Source organism: Acipenser ruthenus, chromosome 13, assembly GCF_902713425.1.
Source record: "Acipenser ruthenus chromosome 13, fAciRut3.2 maternal haplotype, whole genome shotgun sequence".
In the NCBI taxonomy this organism is placed as follows: domain Eukaryota; kingdom Metazoa; phylum Chordata; class Actinopteri; order Acipenseriformes; family Acipenseridae; genus Acipenser; species Acipenser ruthenus.
This window is the reverse complement of record NC_081201.1, coordinates 19,916,537-19,939,372: the sequence shown is the minus strand read 5'-3', so window position 1 is coordinate 19,939,372 and position 22,836 is coordinate 19,916,537. Positions and strand designations below refer to the sequence as shown.

At 38.9% G+C, this 22,836-nt stretch overlaps 1 protein-coding gene across 1 annotated transcript in view; it reads left to right on the top strand.

The window, feature by feature from the left end:
• The window catches only part of plpp4 (phospholipid phosphatase 4), a 109,374-nt gene extending 87,070 nt beyond the window's left edge, over positions 1-22,304 (top strand). Inside the window, exons 6-7 of the mRNA XM_034030735.3 lie at positions 11,349-11,519; positions 17,082-22,304. Of these exons, the coding sequence (XP_033886626.1) occupies positions 11,349-11,519; positions 17,082-17,281 (371 nt within the window). The 3' untranslated portion in view covers positions 17,282-22,304. The remainder of the gene's footprint in view (positions 1-11,348; positions 11,520-17,081) is intronic.
• The last annotated feature ends 532 nt before the right edge of the window (positions 22,305-22,836 follow it).

The following is a 22,836-nucleotide window of genomic DNA, read 5'->3' as shown; positions in this document are numbered from 1 at the left end:
TCACAAATCCAAAACCTGCATTCCCACAAATCCAAAACCTACATTCTCACAAATCCAAAACCTGCATTCCCACAAATCCAAAACCCACATTCTCACAAATCCAAAACCCGCATTCTCACAAATCCAAAACCTGCATTCTCACAAATCCAAAACCTGCATTCCCACAAATCCAAAACCTACATTCTCACAAATCCAAAACCTGCATTCCCACAAATCCAAAACCCACATTCTCACAAATCCAAAACCCGTATTCCCACAAATCCAAAACCTACATTGTCACACATCTCTCAGAATGCAATGTCTTCAGTTGCTAGGAAACTGCACTATAAAAACCCACCCAATGAAACATTATCCAATCACTAGTTAGCCCTGTTGTCTTTACAGCCAATCATAGTAAGAATAAGAAATTGGATGCAAGTTATGTTGTAGCGTAAACACACCCACAGTCCAGCTACAAATCCAACTGCAATCGCAAAGACCAAGTTTTTTTTTCTCTTTTGTATTAAGTTTTATAAGGAATAATTAATGTCAGCATGGTAAAAAAAAGTACATAATTATTTGGCTTTTAATGACCCTTTCTCTTTACTACTTTAAAAAATGAATGAAAAAGGATACACATATAAGTTATAATCTTACTTTTAGAGCTTCTTAATTCATATCAGAAAGTCAATTAATTCACCGGGAAAATTCAGTGTAAAACTAGGCACTAAAGTCCCAAATTGAAACTTGCCTACCATCAAACAGGCAAATATATCAGACAGATGACAGAGGACTGAGTGACAGCAAAAAAAGAACAACAGAATAACTTAATACCAAATGAAAATAATTTATTATGGAGGAGAGAAAAACAATTAACAATACGCTGCGTATAAATGCAGAGTATAATATCCAAATATAAAGCCATAAAAATAACAAAGCGCAATGATTGCTCTTTATTGCAAAACAACGAAAGTAAAACACCCTAGAAAGCCTTCTTCCACCATCATTAAACTCCTAATAGAATACAAGGTAATATGAAAAAATATAGAGCAACAAAAACAGAGAGAGAAAGAGAGAGAGCAACAGAAAACAGCACACACTGGGCAATAATAGTAGATATAGTCAGGAATAACGTCCAAGTCCATGAAGAGGTCTTCACGGGTTCAAAATAATAAACCCGACCCGAAGAACAACTGGTCTACTTTTCCTTTCACCAGCTCTAGCATGTACTGGCTGCACTATACAGTATTATGAGTCACCCTAGAAATCTCTGTCTGTGTGAACTTCATTTTTTATTCCATTATGGATTATTATAAAATGGGTTGGGAGATATCTGCGTCCTGATTGGCTGATAGGCATTCTAAGCCATTGAATTATTACAGTACAACCAACGGGTAAAATCAAGTCCCAGCAACTAGGACTTTTTACAAACAGATATTACTGCGCCAAGCATTTAATACCGTTTAAAAAAAAAATTGAATTGGCCACCATTTTTCCCCAATAAAAACAAAATAATAATACAATTTCAGACTTCCTCCATGTAAATTTTAACTTGTTTGTTGACTCCAATGCCCACACATTCCTGGAGAATTTAGACCACAACAGTTCGGTAATGGAACCAACAGTAATAATTAAAGAAAAAAGGTCAGGAAAAAAATGAAACCGTGAGTATTACAAGACACCTCTCTCTCAGTACTGCTGAAATTAATAGAATTGAAGTCAATAAAGAAGAGCGAAATACAAAAAAAGTAACCACTTGGGCTGTGTCAGTTTTTAATGATTGGTCAACACAAACAAAAAAATAATATGGACTGGAAAACTGCATCTAATTCTGAAATAAACACAGTTTTAAGAAGTTTCTTTGCTGAAGTGATAACATCAGCTGGCACACAGTATTCAGTTAGCAGCTACACAAGCTTGCGAGCTGGCCTGAATAGTTTTTTAAATTCTCCCACAGTGAGACGATCTATAAACATAATTTCAGATACCCACTTTAAAACAGCAAACAGTGTCTTCATTTCTGTCCTCGTACAGCACTTGGCTTAGTACGTAAAGTGTAGCTGGACATACAGCTAAACATGGCCAGACGTGGCAGAGAGGGACTCGGAGAACTCAAACCGAGTTAATTCGCTATCAAGCAAGATGAAGATGGGATAGAATATGTGACGTTACAGTATAACAAAGCCACAGAAAATCACAAGCGCCACACAGAGGCAAACAAGGAACAGCACCAAGGTTTCTTGTATGCCTTACCTGGGAAACGCGATGTGCCCAGTGTCATCATTTAAAAAATACTTTTCAAAACTGCCCCTAGGCGCGCCCACTTTTTATCTACATCCCAAGCGTCCCCCACAAAAATATCTCAACATCCAGGATGTGTGGTACACAATGGAGCCCATGAATATCAACTATCTTTTCAAGATAATGGTCACTCTGTAAGGAAGCCAATCTATCACGTACTTACACTAATCATTGTGTATGCACCACAGCTGCTATCCAATGCTTCTCAGGAGGCTAGAGAAACAGCCATTTAATTTAGAAAACTGTACATTCCCTGGTACAGTCAACTTCATTAATCACTCAAAATAATGTTTTTTGTGTAAAAGAGAAAAGATGAAAAATACATTGTTATCTGAAATCAAATGAACTGAATCACAGTTAAATGCGTCATTGTATTACAGACTTAATAAAAGTGCAAATGCAATGAAAGTGAAACGTTTATGTTTTGCAAAACAAATAATAAAAATAATACTAAATGTACTATTTAGAATACAGTATATATACAGTTCTGGCAATGTCTAAGTCAGATTGGCAGATTTTACCCAAACTGAAGTCAAAGTAGAAGTTATAGTCAGAGGCGAAAGTAACTTTCATTTCTTACCGGTGTAGTATTATTTTCAGGTACTCAGCGCACTGTGCTTGCTTGCGCATCCCTAAACAACTTCTGCTAAGAAAGCAGGGAAGCGCCCATTCAAATCTGGTACATTATGTTGTTCTTGGTCTTTTACATCTTTTTTAATTTAATTCATAATATTTTTCAGTCTTTTACATCGTTGTTAATGTAATTTATCATATTTTTCCACCAAGAAAATAGTATGCAAATATTTATCATATGCAATACATTGGGTCTTGTACATTTTTTTACTTGTGCAACTTTGAGGTGGACTTCTCATTTTGTCTTGTTCGTTGTGATTTATTTTTTTTCTTTTTAGAGAAATTGATTGTCCGTTTCCAGTGTAAATTTGCAAAAAGTTTCTGACAGTTTCCAGTGTAAGTTTTCTGACATTACACAGGTCAAGTTTTGAGTTTTGGTACACGTACCACAGTCTGACAATGTACCACTTTCTAACACTCAACCGGTACTATATTATTGTTCAGTCCCCCACGCTCCCTTTCCCCCTCCATGCAGGAGGAGAATATTGCAGTATTCAGTTACACAACACTGCACTGTTCTCCTACTGCAGGCAATTTGAGAAAATAATATACTTTACTATAGTTTTGACCAGTTGTTCGGCTTGAAGTTTGGTGTCTGACGTTATTTATAGCTTAGAACAATCTCATGAATATCAAAACTTTATTAAATTCCTAAGAACTGTCTCTTCACAAGTTGAAACTGTGAATCATTATCTTTGTGTGTGTGGGTGTGTGTATTTTCTAAAAAGTACTCCAGCGCACTGGACTTCAGTTCTGCAATGTTCTGTAATCAGTTAGGTTCTGTCCCATTAGTCTGGGTAACAGCAGCGGCAGCTTTGTATTGTCATTATGGTCTGAGTATAATTGCTTCACAGTCCATTATGCCTGTGGGTGCTGATGCTGCATCTCATTACAGTCTGGGTGTACTGATTTCCAGTGCATGCTTGTCTGGAGTTTAGAATAAGCAAAGTCAGTTTAGAGTCTGTTCTCAGCATGACCAGTCTATCTGGTGTACAGTGTGCTCCATTTGTATGAGGATGCTATTGATATCACAGGAGGCTGTGTGGTCCAAGAAATAGATCTGATGGTGGGGGGTGGGGGTACCTGGTTAAGACATGGCCATGAGTCATACAGTCAGGGGAGTGCAGGTTTGCCAGTCGGGAGCGCAGGTTCGCCAGTCAGGGGAGCGCAGGTTCGTCAGTCAGGGGAGCGCAGGTTTGCCAGTCAGGGGAGTGCAGGTTCGCATCCTGGCTGTGCCTCGGTGCACATGGTGCTCGGTGCACACAGTGCGCACAGTGCTTAGTGCACTCGTTGCGCACAGTGCTCGGTGTGCATAGCGCCCCGGTGCTTACAGTACCTGGTGCACTTGGTGCGCATGGTGCTTGGTACGCAGGTGTCTAGTACCTCGGTGCTTCATTGCCCTCTGCTTGTAGATGTTGGTGTGATCGAGACTGTGTGAAACAGCTCTCTATCTCTCTCTCAATTTCATTGCTGGAAGCTGGTCCCGGTTTCGCGCCCGCTTTCCGCCTGTGTGTGGATTGCATCACCTTGTGTGATGCGCCTGCCTGCGTTAACCGAGATCGCTACAGTGTTTTTCCTTTTTACTGCCTTGCAGTTAAAAAAAAAAGAAGCGCGGTTTCTCCACCAGGACCCAGCTCTGCTGCACCCCGCTGTTGAATTGCATCCGCTGGCTTCTTTCAGCCCAGCTACTCGGTGCACTGGTAAAAAAAATAAATAAAAAAAACAGTTAGATGCGATTCCATGGTGACTGCTATTTTATCTTTACAACTTTTCTGTTGTGTGTGTATATGTGTTTTTTCTTTACTGCCTTGCAGTTTAAAAAGAAAAAGTATTAGCAGCGTGATTCCCCCACCGGGACCCAGCTTTGCTGTGTCCCACTGTTGAGTTGAATCAGCAAGCTTTCAGCCTGCCTACTTGGCGCGCTTCACCCGCCTGACATGGTGAATGTGTTTCTCTCATAGCTGAATTGCTGGTGTGTAAGCATCTATTTTTTTCTATTATCGCCTTTGCAGTTAATTAAAAAGAAGTAAATTTATCTTCCTGCTAACATGCTCCTTGACCCTGTGCTCCACTCTGGCATATGCTACCACGTTGTGTGACTGCACGCGGTCTAGAACCAGGTTATCGCCACGCTGCACCGTGGTGCAGCACCGTGCTCTCCCCTATACTGCTCTCCTGATTGCCTATGCGCTACCCTGGGTTTGTGTTGATTACACGCAGTTAAGGCTATGTGCATCTTGGTGCTTCGGCGCCCTTGGTGTTTAGATGCCCCATGCCTCGGTGCTTAGCGCCACAGCATGTCAATAACACCTGCACTCGGTGCCCTGATCCTTCAGTACACCGCCTGCACCAGTGGTCACCCCGGATGTCAGCATTGCTGAGGAGGACCATGATGTGAGTTAAATCGCGGCCTCATGGGAAGGTGGCTCCTTCCTTCAGAAGCAGCCCCTACCTCCCCTGACCATTCCTTTGAACCAGAGGTTGAGGAATTGCTGCAGCGTTCTTACCAAGAACGCAAGGCGTCTCGGCAGGTAGCCTCAATGCTCCCCTCCTGTACTCTGGTACGGGAGAGAATGAGATGCTGGCGTCTGCCGTACTCGCCAGTCTGTCCGGCCGGGCGAAAGGTTTATCACAATGGACCGAAAGGACACGCTTTCCATCCGCCTCCCTTTGTGGAGGAGATGGATAGGAGATTAAATTCCCTCTTCCCGGTTCGGGCATTTAGATGGTATGTGGATAGAACGAGAGCGGCAGCTCTGCCTCACCTGGGGTTGCCAGCTCTGCGTCGCCTGGGGTCGCCGGCTCTGCTTAGCAGGGGGTCGCCAGAACTTCTTTGCCTGGGGTCGCCTGCTTGCCGTTGCCTGGGGACGCCTTCTCGCCGTCGCCTATTGTCGCCTGCTCGCCGTCGCCTTGACGATGTCTGCATGCCATCGCCAGTGGATGCCGCCTGTATGCTACTGTCTGGGGTTGCCAGTATGCTATGGCCCGAGTTGCCACTGGGAGGCCAGGGGAAGCCTCCGCTCCCACCCCAGACTGTGGACATAAACAAGGGGGGGGGGGGGGGGGCAGTATGACAGGGTGCCCACCCCTTGTGTGTATTTTATTTATGTATGATTGTTATTATTATTATTATTATTATTATTATTATTATTAGGATTATAAATTATGTTTGTGTGCGGATGGACGAAAGCCGTCCGATAGTATTATTTATTATTTGAGACCGGCAAAAATGTAGCCGCCGTGGATGGGGTTGAATCCCCATCCCAGTGGAGCCCGTGGGAGTGTGGCTGGAGCCTTAGTGAGGTGGTTGTTTGATAGGTAATTAAGGCTCCAGCCACAGTATAAAAGACCCACTCCGGACTCAGAGCAGGAGAAGAGTGAGAAGAGATAATAGTGAGAGCGAATGCTACTAGCCAGCGAGCAAAGGTACTCGTTTTCTGAGAAATGTTTATTATTGTTAGTGTTTATTTTGTTTTGGCCAATGTGCCCATTTCTTCTGTGTTTTGTTTAAACTCTTTGTTTTTGTTTAATTAATTAAAATACGAGTGCAGCCACGCCGTTTTGCCCTGTACCATCCTGTGTTTCTGTTTCATTTCCTGGTCTAACATCACCAATGCAGCCCTCACTGTCACACACCCCCTGTTTTCTTTACTATGCATTACTAACTTTGCAGTAAACTACAGTTTTTTCACCCAGACACATCCAGCTTGAGAAGAAATACAACCACTAATACAGTATATTGCTATTGTAGAGAAATTTGATTCAAGATTTATTTTAAATCGCACTTTTATGTAGTCATTTTGCATTTTGTCCATATATACTGTATATCGTGTAATTTGAAGGTCATTATTATGGAGAGTGTTAGCTAGTCATTTTCTTTTTTATTTTATTATGTTGTAGCATTTCTTGTTCCTCGCATATAGGCTAAAAAAGTGTTCCAACTTATTTGTAAACTACATTGTGGTCCATGACTATATGTAGCCTGCACCTTATTTACCCTATTTCTTCAAGTGTTTTATTGTGTGAATAGTTTATTTTAAAATAAATTATTATCTGCAGTTTGTACATGCAATACACACAATCATATAGACTGTAGAGACGGAGTAATCGTGTGCTGTAGTGTTCAAGACTTTTCACATTGTTTCTGGCCTGGCTTTCATCCTCTCCCTGGGGCAGCAGTGTGGAGTAGTGGTTAGGGCTCTGGACTCTTGACTGGAGGGTCGTGGGTTCAATCCCCAGTGGAGGACACTGCTGCTGTACCCTTGAGCAAGGTACTTTACCTAGATTGCTCCAGTAAAAACCCAACTGTATAAATGGGTAACTGTATGTAAAAATAATGTGATATCTTGTAACAATTGTAAGTCGCACTGGATAAGGGTGTCTGCTAATAAATAAATAATAATAATAATAATAATAATAATAATAATAATAATAATAATAATAATAATAAATTAGAATGTCCAGCTGTGTCCAGTGGGTCCTCATAATCGCGAAAGTAAGAACACGATAAAATGTAAAAAAGTGAGTGTACTGGTTAAAATATTGTATACATTTATCAGATTAAAGCCACATCAATTTGAAATGTATATATGAAGCTAGGGGTAAAGATTTGGTGAAGATTTGTGTAAATTGAAGCTAGTTATCGTGTTCAACATGTATAGTGTGACAGGCAAAGATGGGTGGAGAGACAGACACGATTAGGCAAAATAGTGAAAGGGAAAGGCTGACATGACATAGCCAGCACAGGTATGTTTCAGTCAAAACGCAACACTACAGTTACCATTAGCAGTTTAAATTACCCTTCCTGTTCGGCATAACTGTTTTTTTTACGCATAACTGTTCTCACTGAAACATAGGTGAATATATACAAACATATATATTTTAAAATGGCAACTTACTGTTGAAGCATATGTACAATAATAATTAATATATACTGTATATATAGATACCAGTATTTCACCCTCAGGCCATGCATGTGAAAAAGCTTTGTGAAACATTTCTAATTCCGTACAGTAATTGCAGTCGTGCAAAACAACATGACATTAAATTTAAATGAGTAGCATTTTTTTCTACCACAGGATCGAACGAGAAAATCCATGCTTCTTTTTTCTGCACTAATTTCTGGTGGTTTTGAATCCATAGCAACAACTGCCAGAGGTAATGTTGAAATTACCCAACAACAATTTTTTTTTTTTTTTTTTTTTAACGCTATGGTGGGGGTAATACATCAAAGATAATTCTGAGGCTAAAAGTACTTTACAAGGGCAGGGTGAAGTATTATTGTTTTCATTTTCAAACTGTATCCAAAAAGCAATGCACACTGCATTAAGGGGAAACTTGCACACAATCATGGGGTTTCCATGTGGGGCTATTTACACATAAAATGGTGATTCGCGTTTGGGAGAATTACTCATGTAAATCAGGTTTGTGGCTGAAAAAAAGAGGGATGGGGTAAATCTCATTTACTTGTGTAAATGATGAAAAACACTGGAAAATCCACCCCGTTTCTTCTGGAAACCCACATTTCAGATGTAAATGTTAATGAGCTTGTTTATCCTTAAGTGACATGACTGTAAATATTCCAAGGGAGCAGGTCAGTTGTTACTTTAGATTCCAAGTAAGTGGCTGATGGGCAGTTTTATGGTTAGCAGTGGTGTAGTTCACCTTAATGATAATGCGGGCGGCTTTTTTTTATTATTGTTTTATGCTGTGTCTGGACTGTCATGTTGTATATCTTGTGTGGGTTTACAGTTCTGTATAAAACCACTTACCATGAACTGCGTTATATGCCCTTGTTATAGTACTAAAGCAGCTGTTTGAGAATACCCTTGCTGTAAAAAATATGCTAAAGTTAAAAACGAAGAGCAAGTGAGCTGCTTTCTACATGTCTGTAACTGAATTCCCTTGCTTTTGATTCCATCTATGTCCAAAGACAACGCGTGTCCGCCCTCCACTCAAAATCGCTGGAGCGAGGAGGAAACCTGGGCATTAATAAGTATAGTTAGTGACTTAGATGTGTTGAGCCAGCTCGATCGCCTGAAACAGCGTAACAAGCATGTGTACCAACAAGTGGTTGATGCCCTCTCAGAAAGAGGAATACAGCATACAGTCCCACAAGCTAGGGACAAATTAAAAAAACTGAAACAGTCCTACCGCAGGAACAAGCAAGGTGGTGCTGTTCGCCAGAAGCAGGACGGTCCCGCAGAGCAGTGCTTTTTGTTTCAGTTACATCTGGCATAGCTATGTACGTGTTGCAGTGCCTCTGAAACTTATAAATACAGCGATGAACTGTGGTTTTATGAACCCTAACACATTGCCAACTACCCGATACTCAACTGAGGATGCCAGCCTATACAGTGCAATCGCCATTCTTTTTTCCGCTGGCACAGGAGGCCATACGTAATTCCTTTTTGGCTGCATATCTTCCTTTACCAGTTCCACTGTAATGCTGAATGTTGCCCTGGTGACGCGAAAGAACTCTATCCACTGTGGGGGGCAACTCGAGCACTTACCCGGGTTATGTGGTTCATGGAAACGTGGTATAAGATGCTGCCTGAGCTCACTTGAACTTGGCTTAACTCCTTGTCTCCCCTGTTGGTATTATGTTCTTGTTTACCCCATATCAAAGTGGCAGATCTCTGTGGAACTGTGCACTGCACTGCCAGGGAAACGAATGGCCTTGTCTGGATGCTGCTTCTTACAGTTTTGTCATCAGGATTTAATTCACATAATTAAAATGCAGCACAGTGGCATGATTTATATCTTTACCACGAGCTGCGGATAACGTTTTAGACCTGGAGGAATATGAATAATCCTGTAGAACATTTATACCAAGACCAACGTGTACAGGAACTAAAACACTAACATTTTCAGTCAATACGGGACGCAGCCCATTGGTTAATAATAGAAAAGAAGCCGTTGAAGGGGTGGGGTGATTTCATTCCCTGGGTGAAATGTCTAAGGAATTGCAACACTACCTGAAAGAATGGCTTGCAAACATGATTTTTTTTTTAACCTCGTGTAGTAACACATATCTCGTTTTAAAATAAAAAAAATTACATATTACTATAACATCTGCTTCTTTTAAAACTGCACATTTGAGACCAAAATAGCAAAGTGGACAATAGGTAAGATTTATGGAAATATTTTTTAAGCTACACTCACTTTAATACTGGATCTGACAACTTGCATGACAGACTTTAAAGAGTAATTAGCTTCAAATTACATTTGTAATTGTTTTCTTCAATAATACTTTTAATGATGTGGCTCTTATTAAAATTACTAAAAACTGTGTTTGCTAAGTAGAGGCTGCTCTCCAGTTGACAATTGTAGACATGAGTAACATAGGCTAGGTAAGCCAAACGTCTTTGTATAGTAAGCACCCGTGCCATCTAGTGAACTTCTGTGGCTCTTCAATAGATGGCCACATAACTAACATAAAGACACATAAGGACACAAAGGACGCATAAAGACACTTTGCCCCAAGTCATTCTTACATATGTCTAAGGCTAGCACTAGAACTTAAGAACAACTCTTCAGCTCACATCAAAGCACAGACTTAAAAAAAAAAAAAAACACTGTACCTGAGGAATTGCAGGAAGAACCCTTCAAAATGATTGTGGACATCATATAGCCATGGGGCAGAGTCAAGAACCGGTTTTGTGATAATGTTGCTAGTGCTGAGAAGAAGAACGTTGATTTTAAATTATTCATTATCTCTCCTTTAACATTAGAGATTATAAGAATAGTGTTGCTGTTAGAAAAACCTTTGGGTTGGAGTTGTTAATTGAAACCATAGGTACATGTACTTTGTGTTATCAAAGTCTAGCATGTAAGAGACTTTAATGGTACACAGAGAAGTTTCGCGTGTCAAAGTACCAGCATCTCACATGAAACCTGCACCATTCCCTGCTGTAACAATTACCTTGCCATGGAGGAAAGGGAAGCACAGTGAAATATTTTTGTCAGTCTGTTACAATAATCTCAACTGTAAAGTCCAATTGTAATATATTTTTACTTAAATTGCACTATACAGTGTAATTAGATGAATGGTAGTGGGGAAGGAACAGAGAAAACAAATATATAGATTTCAGAGAAATGCAAGGAGACAACAAATGAAAAATAAATTAAGCTAGAAAGTTGGAATATAGGACACAACGATCCATATTGTTTAAAAGCTTGTATTTAGTGTTGAACTGTCATATAAATGTGTCACTTTCAAATTAAACTACTTGTCTGAATAAAGTATGGTGTATATCTATAATGGTAACAGGAGAGAAAATAATAATAATAAAGCAACACTCTATATCAATTATTTATTAAATATAGACACCAGAAAATGTGCACAACAACAAATGCAGAAATTTTGATAGGATAGAATTGACACATGTCAGTTCTTGACACAGTGTTAATGAAACCCTTGTGTTTGTTTTTAGTTGCCTTTTCTGGCTTGGGATTCACCTCCTTCTACTTGGCGGGGAAGCTGCAATGCTTCACAGACAACGGGCGTGGAAAAAGCTGGCGACTGTGTGCCGCGATATTGCCTCTGTATTGTGCAATGATGATAGCGCTGTCACGCACCTGTGATTACAAACACCACTGGCAAGGTAAGCCCTCTCCTCCGCAATATTGCCTCTGTGTTGTGCAGTGATGATAGCGCTGTCACGCACCTAGGTTGAAACCGAGAGCTTACATGTGGCCAGGCTAAATTGACAATGAATTATCCGTTTTAGCCTGACCACATCCTCACAGAGCTTTTCATTCCCCTCCAATCTGATCAGACTTAAAGCATTCCAGCCACATTCTCACATGCCTGGATACTGCCTATTGCAGGGGAACTAAACCGGGTGATTTAACCCAACCACTACCCTAATACACAGTATTTACAGTTATTTGCATTTGCATGTGACGGGGGACACCGCAATCTGTTACTCTCCATTACTGAGGAGTCTTCTTTTCTTCTCAATAATTACCACAGCTGTACAGTTTTATTTGTAGGGATTGATCCAACCGTTGCATCTTTAAGTTGTTGACCTTGCATTTCATTTCTTGTCATGATGTATTGTATGCTGCTGGAATTAATTTCCTGCTTTGTAAAGGGGTTCTAGCTAAATAACTCATTCCTTAAAGCTTAACTGTCCTGCACTTCCATTCATCATGCTGGTGTCACATGTGCCCAAAACTCAACTTTGACCTCCAAGCTACAGTTCCTGTGTGTAAAGAGCAATTGGCTTGGTGGTGGGATCGGAAGATGCCTACTGACTTTCAGTTCTCCTGAGCTGTTGTGCGGGATTGCTGTGGTGAGGGAACATAATTAGGTAGAACAATGCGGGATAAAGAATGACTCATCGTGAATGCAAAACCATGATTTACTGCGTGCTATTTTAAATATGGTTTGACTGGTAATTTAATCGGTCTTGAAGCCCCAGGCATATAATAATAATAATAATAATAATATATTTATATAGCGCCTTTCATAGTGGACCACCATCACAAAGCACTTCACAGAGGTAGGCTGTGAACTGTGCATTATATGCAGAGTCACTTACAATTTTAACATCTCATCCACAGGATGGAGCACAAGGAGGTTAAGTGACTTGCTCAGGGTCACACAGTGAGTCAGTGGCAGGGGTGGGATTTGAACTGGTGACTTTCTGGTTACAAGCCCTGGACTTTAATCACAGGACCACACTGCCTGTTTGAAGGCATTAGTCCAGCTTTAAAGTTGTTTGGAGGTTGTGTCAGGCTGTGCTTGTAATGGGAGTCAGCAGGTTCCTGCTCCAAGGCTTTGATACCTGACCTATTAAACTGCACATCTATGCCTACTGTTTAAGCCCCTTCCTTCCAAGTTAACTTGAGATGATGTGTACTTTCAAAATGGCCTCAAATGCTTTTGACATTCAACATGCTGGACACAAACGGACACACTTCAGATAGCCAAATATGGTGAAGAATTTTTTACCATATGATTGTACAGTAAATCTTATTTTTCTCCTATGGATAGTCCTGATAATTTCAATATATTTCAATCCTATATGATGAACCTTGAACACAGTTTTCAAAGAGTTTTACCCTAGAGCGTAATGGACAGGATGGGGATTCTGCCAATAAGTGACAGCCAAAAATGAAATATATCTATTGCCATATTCCTCTTATTTCTATGTATATAGAATTGTATGTAATGCATGTTTCATACAGCAGTTTCAGTATCTGTCTTCAGGAAAGAGGCTTTCAGGTTGACTTGTCAACCTTCCCAGTGTAAACCTCTCTTATCAGGATTAAAGTGAGAGTTATATGGCCTTACACAGACTCTTTGGAGTCCAAGAGGCTAATTAACCAATATGTGTCACTTGTGGCACGCTGCAGACCCTGAGTTACACAGAATGTGTCCTCTTGGTAACGTTATTGTAATCATTATTAAACAACGTTATTGTTTTCATATGATAATCAGGGAGGAGACATGGAAAGGAGTGATCACTTCTCTGCATCATCTGGGTGGATACACTTTAACTGGATGATTCTAACAATGACACACCTCTGGAAAGGTGTTTAAGAAGTGCTGCTTCAAGAAGAACATGATCTCCATCTCCTTCTCTCTCTCTTCTCCATCTCAGACACGCTCTTTCTCCTTCATCTTCACCTTCAAGTATTCATCTTTCCCCCCTTCATCTCAACTAGAGGCCCTGTGGATCAATGCTGGCCTTTAGTCCTGTGCTTGTTTCATTTTGACTTTCTTCAGACAAAGCAAGGCCGGGAGAAGCAGTCAGCATCAGCAGCAATATACAACAACCAAATACTTCTCTTCTACAAGCAAGCTGGAACAACAGAACTCTGCTGAACTTTAAGAACAAAGTTGCAATGATGTTCTATTAATTCAACTATACTGGACTCGATCCTCAAAAGACATTGCTATCTGAAGACCTGTCTATAATTGTGTTATATTCAACATAACTGTGTGAATTTTAGATGTAAAGATCTGTGCCTATTAAACCATTGACTACTAGCATGAGTTCAGTTTAGATCCTAGTTAATACACTAGTTACTGATTTAAAACCATTTCTTGAATCTGCCAGTCCTAGTTAAATCATTTGATTGAACTTAAAAACCCAATATTGATATGAGACAATAATGATCAATATTATTTTGAATGTTTTTTTTTTTTTATTCATAGCAGGAAATGCTTTATTTTACATACAAGTAGATACATGTACTTGTAGATACATATACGTGTACATCGTTTTGCATGATATATGTAAGTACACAGTTGTATCAGGAAAGGGTTGGGGTTAGGTTTAGAGTTAGTGTTAGGGTTATATCATGCAAAAACACTTTAAGTACATTGTCCCTATGCATAATAACAATGTAATTATGTGTAAGTACACATGTATCTATGTAAATACACATTAATTAGAGACACAATGTAAAGTGTTACCCTCTGAAGTTTAAAAATGACGATCACATTGGATGCAAATTAGGAAAAAATACCTTAAAATTAGCAAAATTGTTCAAGTGGGCCTGCACAGGATTTGATACAGATGGAAAATAAGAATGTGTCAAAAGACTGGTGGAATTTCTTAAGTAATGCAAATCCAATCAAATCACCTGTGTTGGTCATCATTTTGATTGTGTTTAAATGACTGTACATATCCATATAATTTAATAAAACATGAAATATTACAAACGTAATCCACCCTTTAGTACAATATGTTTGTATACAAACCATTACTAGATAAATTGAGAATTGCTTGTAAATAAAATCTGTTATGTTGGCTGTACTGGTCCAGAGGTGAAAAATTTGAAACCCTTGTTGATGTACATACTGTATTTTATTGGAACACAGAAGTTGGATTTGAGAGAAATAGTGGAGATGATTAGATTTTTTTTAAAGGAACTTAAACAAAGCCCTGGTGCAAAGGCCAGAATTCTATCCTATACTATATGTTCATATGTGATGTGTAAGGTGTATCTTATTGTATAAATAATGCATTTGGGTAAGAGGACTTCAAAGCAAAAATAATCAGCTCAAACTGTGGAAAAGTATGTCTCTCATTATAAGAGACACCTTACGCACAACATATTAACGTATTATAAATCACAAAAACAGATATTATAGTCAGGAACCTAAAAAAAAAAAACTAATTGAGACGTATGTTCTCTGTAAACAAGACAAGACCATGCACTGATTGGTGAATTTCTCATACATGCTTTATAATTATAGTACATTGTGAACAGCATTTTCTTAGAGAGAGTCATGAAATGTACCAATTAAATCAGCTAACTAAAGCTAAACATGCAGCAGATTTCAATTGATCTTTAATTTAAATAGACTTGTTTGAATACACAAACAGCTTCACGTTTTCGATTTTCGTTTCTCAAGTGGAAAGCTGAATTCCCCAGCAGATCAGCCTCCGGGCTTGCAGATGACCCCGGATGTCATGGTAACTGAGAGCTGGCTCAGACATGGCTTTTTAAATTATTTAAACAGGAGCGCACAGAGTGACAGACAAGCTCAACTACAACATGGCCGTGCTAGGTAGATAAAGCAACCTGAATCTATTTAGCTTTGCTTTCTGGGAACCATATTGCAGTGAGTGCCTGGAGGGGAATGGACTGGCTTGAGTACCCCTGGATAATGGGGGCCTGCTAAGAAATAAATAAATAATAATAATAATAATAATTTAATCTTTTAGAAGACATTTCAAGAGAGATGGGTTATGGTTGGTATTTAAACACAAGGAACATGTATATGTCTTTTTACACTACAAAACTAAATATATTTTAGAGATGTTTTCAGTTTAAAACAATAAGAACAAACAGTACGGCTGTTGTGGTTCATACTATATGGTGTTGCGCAGTTATCAGCCTTTAAAGGTAGAATGGAATGGGTTCGAAAATATATATTATTCTCTTATCAACATGACAGTCATGTTAGTTGCTTTGAGCAAAGGCTTTTTGTATCATCAAGGTAAGACTAAAGGATGGAGAGTGAGACTAACTGGATTAAGACTCAATGTATCTCTACAACAGCAGCAATTAGCACAACCAACTCAGCACATGGCAACTGTCAGCAGTGAATCTCGTAAAGATGGGGAAGGTGAGACTAATAATCCAATTAATCTCACAGTCTCACTATCTATGTGGCTTGGAACTTGGTTTCAGGCCACTACATGGCACAACATGGTAGACTTAGAGCTTAATAGAGCAAAGTTGTCTCAAACTAGGTCTCCTGGTCTCCTGGAACCAGGTTTCAAGCCACTATTTCTGAATAAGTGGTTTCGTGTTCCCTCAGCTTTAGTCTCACATTGATGACGTAAATCCCTTGCCTGAGATGGAACTAAAAGTCATTTGAAATGGTCTTTATCAGCGAGGCCTTTCCATTCCACTCACTTAAATTAGATAATTAATCTCTTTTTCCAGATATTTTAATTACAAAAGTTAGCAATTAAATGGTCCTTTTTAATGTCACCTTTGAACTCTGTCAGTCCCACCTATTCTCTGAGATTGGTTTTGGCAGAGTTCAAAGGTTACATTGAGTCACAATAAGGAAAGCTGTTCAGTGCCGGGATTTAGGATTCTCCAGACAAGCATAAAGCAAGGTAAAGCCAGATTTAGAGAAGAATGAAAACTCAGTATGGGAGCATCAGAACCCAGAACCACTCAGCAAGCACCATAAAACATGATGTGATATTTTGTAACAACTGTAAGTCGCCCTAGATAAAGGTATCTGCTAAGAAATACATAATAATAAATAAAGAAATTAAATGTAAAACAGTAAATTGATCTACTTATTCTTTGTTTGGAGCAGTGTACAGTTGTTTATTTAAGTTGATCAAATATTTTACACTACCTATTTTCTTAAAGGATAACAATGTATTGCAATCGTAGCTTGAACTTCACACTTACTTACTTCAAGCCCAGTGACACATGAGACTGTCTGCCCTGTGTTGTGCTTTCCCTTATGTTGGATGTTCTATCCTGGGCATCACCGCAACAGGTTTCTGGCAGAATGAACTCAATCATAAAGAATAAGAAACGTTGATCAAGGCATTAGCCAAATCTTGACTTTTTGTACAGTGTCACTTCAGAGCTCTCCAGTAACCTTTGAGCCATAGCCACTTACAGCATGTTGCTTGTATAACTTTGTTTGACTGTGTACTTTTGCTTTTCAGATGCCCTAGTTGGTGGATTGGTTGGTCTCGTCTTTGCCTACATCTGCTACAGACAGCATTATCCCCCCTTTCTTCACATAGATTGCCATCTACCGTATGCCAGCCTCATGATGCAGGCCACAGCTGAAGAGGAAGAAAAGTCTGCTGCTGACAATGCGACCAGCTTGCCTCTGGAAGGCTTGACTGAGGGTCCAGTATGACTAATAAAGTTACCAAATTGACTTTTAGCACTTAGACATTCCAAACAGCAGGACAGTAACTCTTAGATGAAAACAACATAATAATAGCATTATGCTGAGTGTTTTTTTTTTTTTTTTAAGTGAATCTGTTTTACTTTCTCTCAAAAATAAATTGTTATGGGAATGAAATGTCAAAGTTTGGGCATTTTAGGGTGTCCCCTATAGTGGTCTTAGGGCCTTGTTTACGAAATGGCACTAAACACTATGGTGCACCATAATTGCAATTCGTGTGGACGTTCATAATTTCCATATTTACTTTTGCAATTGTATTCATTACTGTGCAAAATAGTGGGCATATTATGGCACACACTGATTTTATTGTGCCCCACTATGGTAATCAGAATGAATATTTGATGGTTATGGTAATCCGTGATAATGTATTTAAATGAGGCACCCTGCTCTGAATAATGAGATGTGCTTTATTCACACCATATTCACTAAAGGGCAATTATCGTAATGTGCACCTTAAAGTAAGCGATAATTAGTTTGTTTTGAAACCAGGCTTTAACCACTGATAGGTGCACTATTTAAACCTATTTTTCTAGACTGAAATCTATCTGGCACCATGGAGGCATTACTTGCATTAAAGTTTTCATACAGAGCAGTAAAATTACCTGTAAATAACAGGTTATATTAAGCGTGAATGAATGTTATAATTTCTTAGATTTTATTTTATAGTTCATTACATTGGTACAAACAATAGAGTGGTTAAATAAAACACTGGACCAAACTAGGTGTTATAATTTAAAACAGCCTCCTCCACTAGAATTTCTAACTCCTCTGTGTGCAGTTTTAGTTTGTGTTGCCTCTGCCTGTCCCCTGCAGAGGGCTGCGTCTGTTGATTGCTCCTTTTCGGTCAGTGTAAGCCACCTCCACCTTTCACAATAAGCACTGACCACTGCTGGGGCTTTTTATATCACGGTGGTCACAGGTAAGTCTTGGACATTACCGTGCTCATTAAATTATCGCTCACAATACATGTAGTGTGCATGCTATGGTATGTAAATTAGCCAAATAGTGTGCACGTAAATTAATACGTTCTCTGTTAGTAAATGGGACAGTAAATTTAGATTCATGGTGCACGTTTGGCTCATTACTTAATGTGCATGTTACAGCTACATTTAGTGCCGTTTCGTAAATGAGGCCCAGAGTCATGTCTAAACTTTAAGTACATTGGGGACACAGGAGTGCAACCATTAGCCTGTCCCCTTGCAACATTCTGCCCCTAGTGCATGTAAGAAATACCACATTTGCTCTATATGTTACTCTTAGAAAGAAAATATAAACAACAAAGAATACATTAGTTAGTGTGCCATTCCATACACATACCAAGTTGCCTTTTAATTGATTTTAGTGCCATGAAATGTTTTAAAATGGTGTTTACAGCTGTGTCATTTTTTTTGGTAAAATGTGATTATAAGCAGATAATTTCTTTGTTCAGTAACTGTTAATTAACCTTCTAACTAATTGTTTTAAGTTTTGTGAATATGTATAAACATCTTTAGAGTGGCTATTTATTACTCCCCCTTGAATTCTCTTTACCTGGGAGACTTTTTAGTTTCTGAGGCATTGTCTGAAGTTTATCTTGGCTGATAGTAGACAGATTGGTAGGATCGTTCCCCTATGAGAGAGATGGTGCATGGAGGTGGTATTTTATAAAAAAGGCAAATGTGGTTCGGATACTAATATACAGAGAGAATCAGAATGGAAGTAGGGTTGTCTATCTCTCCATCTAAATCAGTACCTTTTGTTTCCATTAGCAGCAGACAGACCAAGATCAAACCAGTCTAAATAGGGACCATCATCCCCAGTTAGGACTGTGGGACTGGCAGAAAGAGGTCCCTCCAGCTTGACTCCATGATGGAGGAAGTGATCTAAGGAAGATCTACTGTAAAGGACGATAGTCGTGGTGCTCGTGTAAACCTTGAACTGGAGAGGGAAAGAACCCTGTAGAATACAGGGAAGGCTCTCAATTCATTTCATATCAGGGAAATAAGGAATTTATAGGGAAATTACACAAAAACGTGACACACAATCTTTGATCTTGTGTGTAACATTTGAATTGGATGGTAGACTGTAGATGCCCTGTTTGAAATTGGAACGAGATGAGATTTACAGGTTAATGATGCACGTAGAAATGTGGCTAAGAACCATAGGAGAACTCATTATGATCTGGTTTTATTTCCATTTCTGTAGAACCATCTTTATTAGTTTGTTGATTCTAAATTGGTGGATTTCAGTATCATTAGGGGTTCAGGTTCAATCAGGTTTAATTTAAATAAAAGTGTGATTCTGTGAGTAAAGATTAGTACAGGGAACAGCTCGGCAATTTAAGGTAAGATTTATTAAATTTGTTTATTAGCTTAATGTTTGTGATTTTAGTTGATTTCTAAGATTAATCACTTTTTAAAACCCAGAGGTTAAACCCTGGTACACCAGAGTGTGACCAGTGGATGTAAGAAATACATGAGTAACAAATAGCAAAGCAGGTATGTGGCAGGATGGCTTGCAGTGGTGAGGTGTGGTGACGTCACAGACCAGGAAGTAACAGAACCACAACAATGGATGGGCAGGTGAAACTGAATGCAACGGCGTTCAGCTGATTTTATTATAAACAAAACAAACGATTTGAACAAAACAACAAAAACAAAAGGGCACGAGGGCCAAACGAATAAACAGAGAAACAAGTAAGTGTTGTGCTGGCTGATCCAGCACATTTTAGCAATTGTTATTTTAAATTCTGCCTCCTCTCTATCTCCCCATACCTCCTCTCTATACACCCAACCTTGCAGCACGGACAGCTGCAGGTTCCTATACTCTGGCCGAGGGGTTAACTAGCTGTTAATTATCTTATTACCCCTCGGCCACAGTCTGCACGCGTTTGGTAAGGATGCATGGCTGTCAGCTAGTTAAATAATCAGTAGCTGATCAGCCACGCATCCTTATGGGTTTTTAAATTATAAATATAAAAAACAATACCAAAAGAAGCTGCGCTTTTATCCGCGCCGCAAACAAATACAAATAATAATAAATAGGGGCGGGACACTCCGCCACAAGGTATTTCCTACATTCACTTGGAGGAAGAGTGTTGCAGGGAAAGGTAATGGTTGGACTCTGGTGTACAAGCCATGAGCTCCATAGTGGCCACAGGGATGAGCTGGGTTTTAAAAAGTCTCCAGAATGAAACAGAAAATGATTTGCAATGTGGCTCTAAAAGAAAAATCCATTAGTTAAGTCAACTATGATATTTCAGACCAGCCCTAGTCTCTCAAATCATATCTCAAATCAGTTACTGTATTTTAGAGTTTAGTTTTGATGTAAAGCAAAAAAAATATGTTGCTACATCTCAATACATTATCAGACTTGTGCTCCACAAGAGGTGTAATACATTGATGTCCATATGATCTGACAAATCCCTTAAATTGTCAAGACTGAAACCCGTCCTTGCTGTTAACTGTGAACAGTGTAGTCAAGTGAACCATGAAAAAGTCCCACTTGTATAGCTCTCTGTTAAATACATTGTCTTTAAAAATGTATTAGATTTTTAAGTGCTCCAAACCTTTATAGCATCTGAGCTATAAATTGCATGGTCTTAAGCGTCCCTGGAAACTGCATGTCATGCATTTGTTGTCATCACCATGTGATAGTCATTCAGCAAATGTAGGTACAAAGAGACTAAGCTAGAAATCTGGTTTTATAATTTGAACTATGCTGGAGAAAGATAACTTTCTGGAACTAATGGGATGATTTGATCAATCTATAACCGCTGGGATAAGCCACTGATGGATTTTATTGGGGCACTGCAGAATAAGGCTGCCTCCATTTAGTTTAGAAATAATTAAATCTTTATATAATCCATAAACTACAAACTAAGATTGTACAAGTCTGTATCATTTATCTCTGATTTGTGTTTGTGTTTGTATTGTGTTGCAATAGTATACTGGCTCAATGGCATTCCAGTCCAATCTTTGCTTTTTTAATGCAAAGATTGGCTGTAATAATGTATTTTTCTATACATGTTTGCCATACCAGCACAGGCATGGCTATGCTTGCTACAGCCTCTACAATGCACCCTCAACTTCCTGACAAATGACTATTCTGAAACTGTGGATTCAAATGGAGACCCGGTTGGTTTTTTGTGTTTTTTTTTTATTTTTCCTACATTGTGGACAGGAGACTACAGGAAAACAATGATGAAGTTTAATTAAGAGAATTTCTAATACAATTTCTATTAGAATCCAGGGGTGGTTAGAAATTGATCAAATCCCCTAAGCAAGCATATCCTACAGTTTGTGGATCTTTTAATCCATTTCAGTCCAGGACTTTGTTCCAACCATGTCCTTCATTGTTGAATTGAGCAGTAGAGCATTGCTCCAGCCAGATCCTTCATTGTGTAATTGAGCTGTGTGTTCGAACAAGGTCCTGCTTTGGAATGGACTGAAAGACCCACCAAAACCACATGAAAAATAGGACACAGCCAAAATGCTTCAACGCTGTCGAACATTCTAGATTGTGGCATGCAAATATCATTTGTGATAAGAAAATATTTTATATGGAAAAGCATGAAAGGCTAACAAAAGCACTTTGAATCGTGTGGTATTCTTAATATATATCTCAAAATGAAATACACTCCTCTATATGTACCAATATAGTTTTAAATAGAGAAACAGAAAGAGAGGATTTTGCATATCGGCGAGGATTTTTAAGTTTACTAATAGGGAGTTGCATCAAGTAACTATGTGGAAATGTTGTGATTAAAATATAGCTGAAACTATGCAGGCAATATTAAACTGATTGAGACTAGCTGTACTTGCCAGGTTGGATATTGGTGCTGTAAAGGCATTTTGTGGACCAGTGTATATTAATGTATTGCTCTGTTCATCGTGAAAGTGAATGTCATATTGTTATGCATTAATAAAGTTGCACATGAATGTGATTTCTTGAGAAAATCTGCAAAACACGTAAATAAACGTACTGAGCAGCACCCTGAATGTGTCCTTACTTTAAAAGGGAACCCTGTGCATTATAAAATGCCATAGGCAAACTAAGTGCTCTGATTGGTTCTTAGCAATCACATGCTGGTCCATGCAGGATTTTTTGCACTACAATTTAGGTCTAATGTTGTCATCTGAGTGAATACTGAATATTGTGATTTTTTGTATTAATTGCACTTTTTATAAGAGCAATAACACACTCCAGGGTGTGTGGTAATTTCATAAATGCACACCCTGTGGTGTGTTATTGCCTACAAACTCACAACATGTTGCTTGCTGTTTATTTGTTAACTAGGATAAAAGACTATGTCGACTTTTCTCCATCTCATTTACAAAATCAACAGGACACAGGTATGGTATTTATCACATTTCTGTACATACAGTAAAGTACACTTATTTTCAAAGCTGGATTACTTATGTGGAGTTTTATTAACTTAAAAAGCAAATTACATATTGTGCACATTTACTTATGCAACATTAGTTAACAAAACAGAACATGCATTTCAAAGAGGCACATAGACA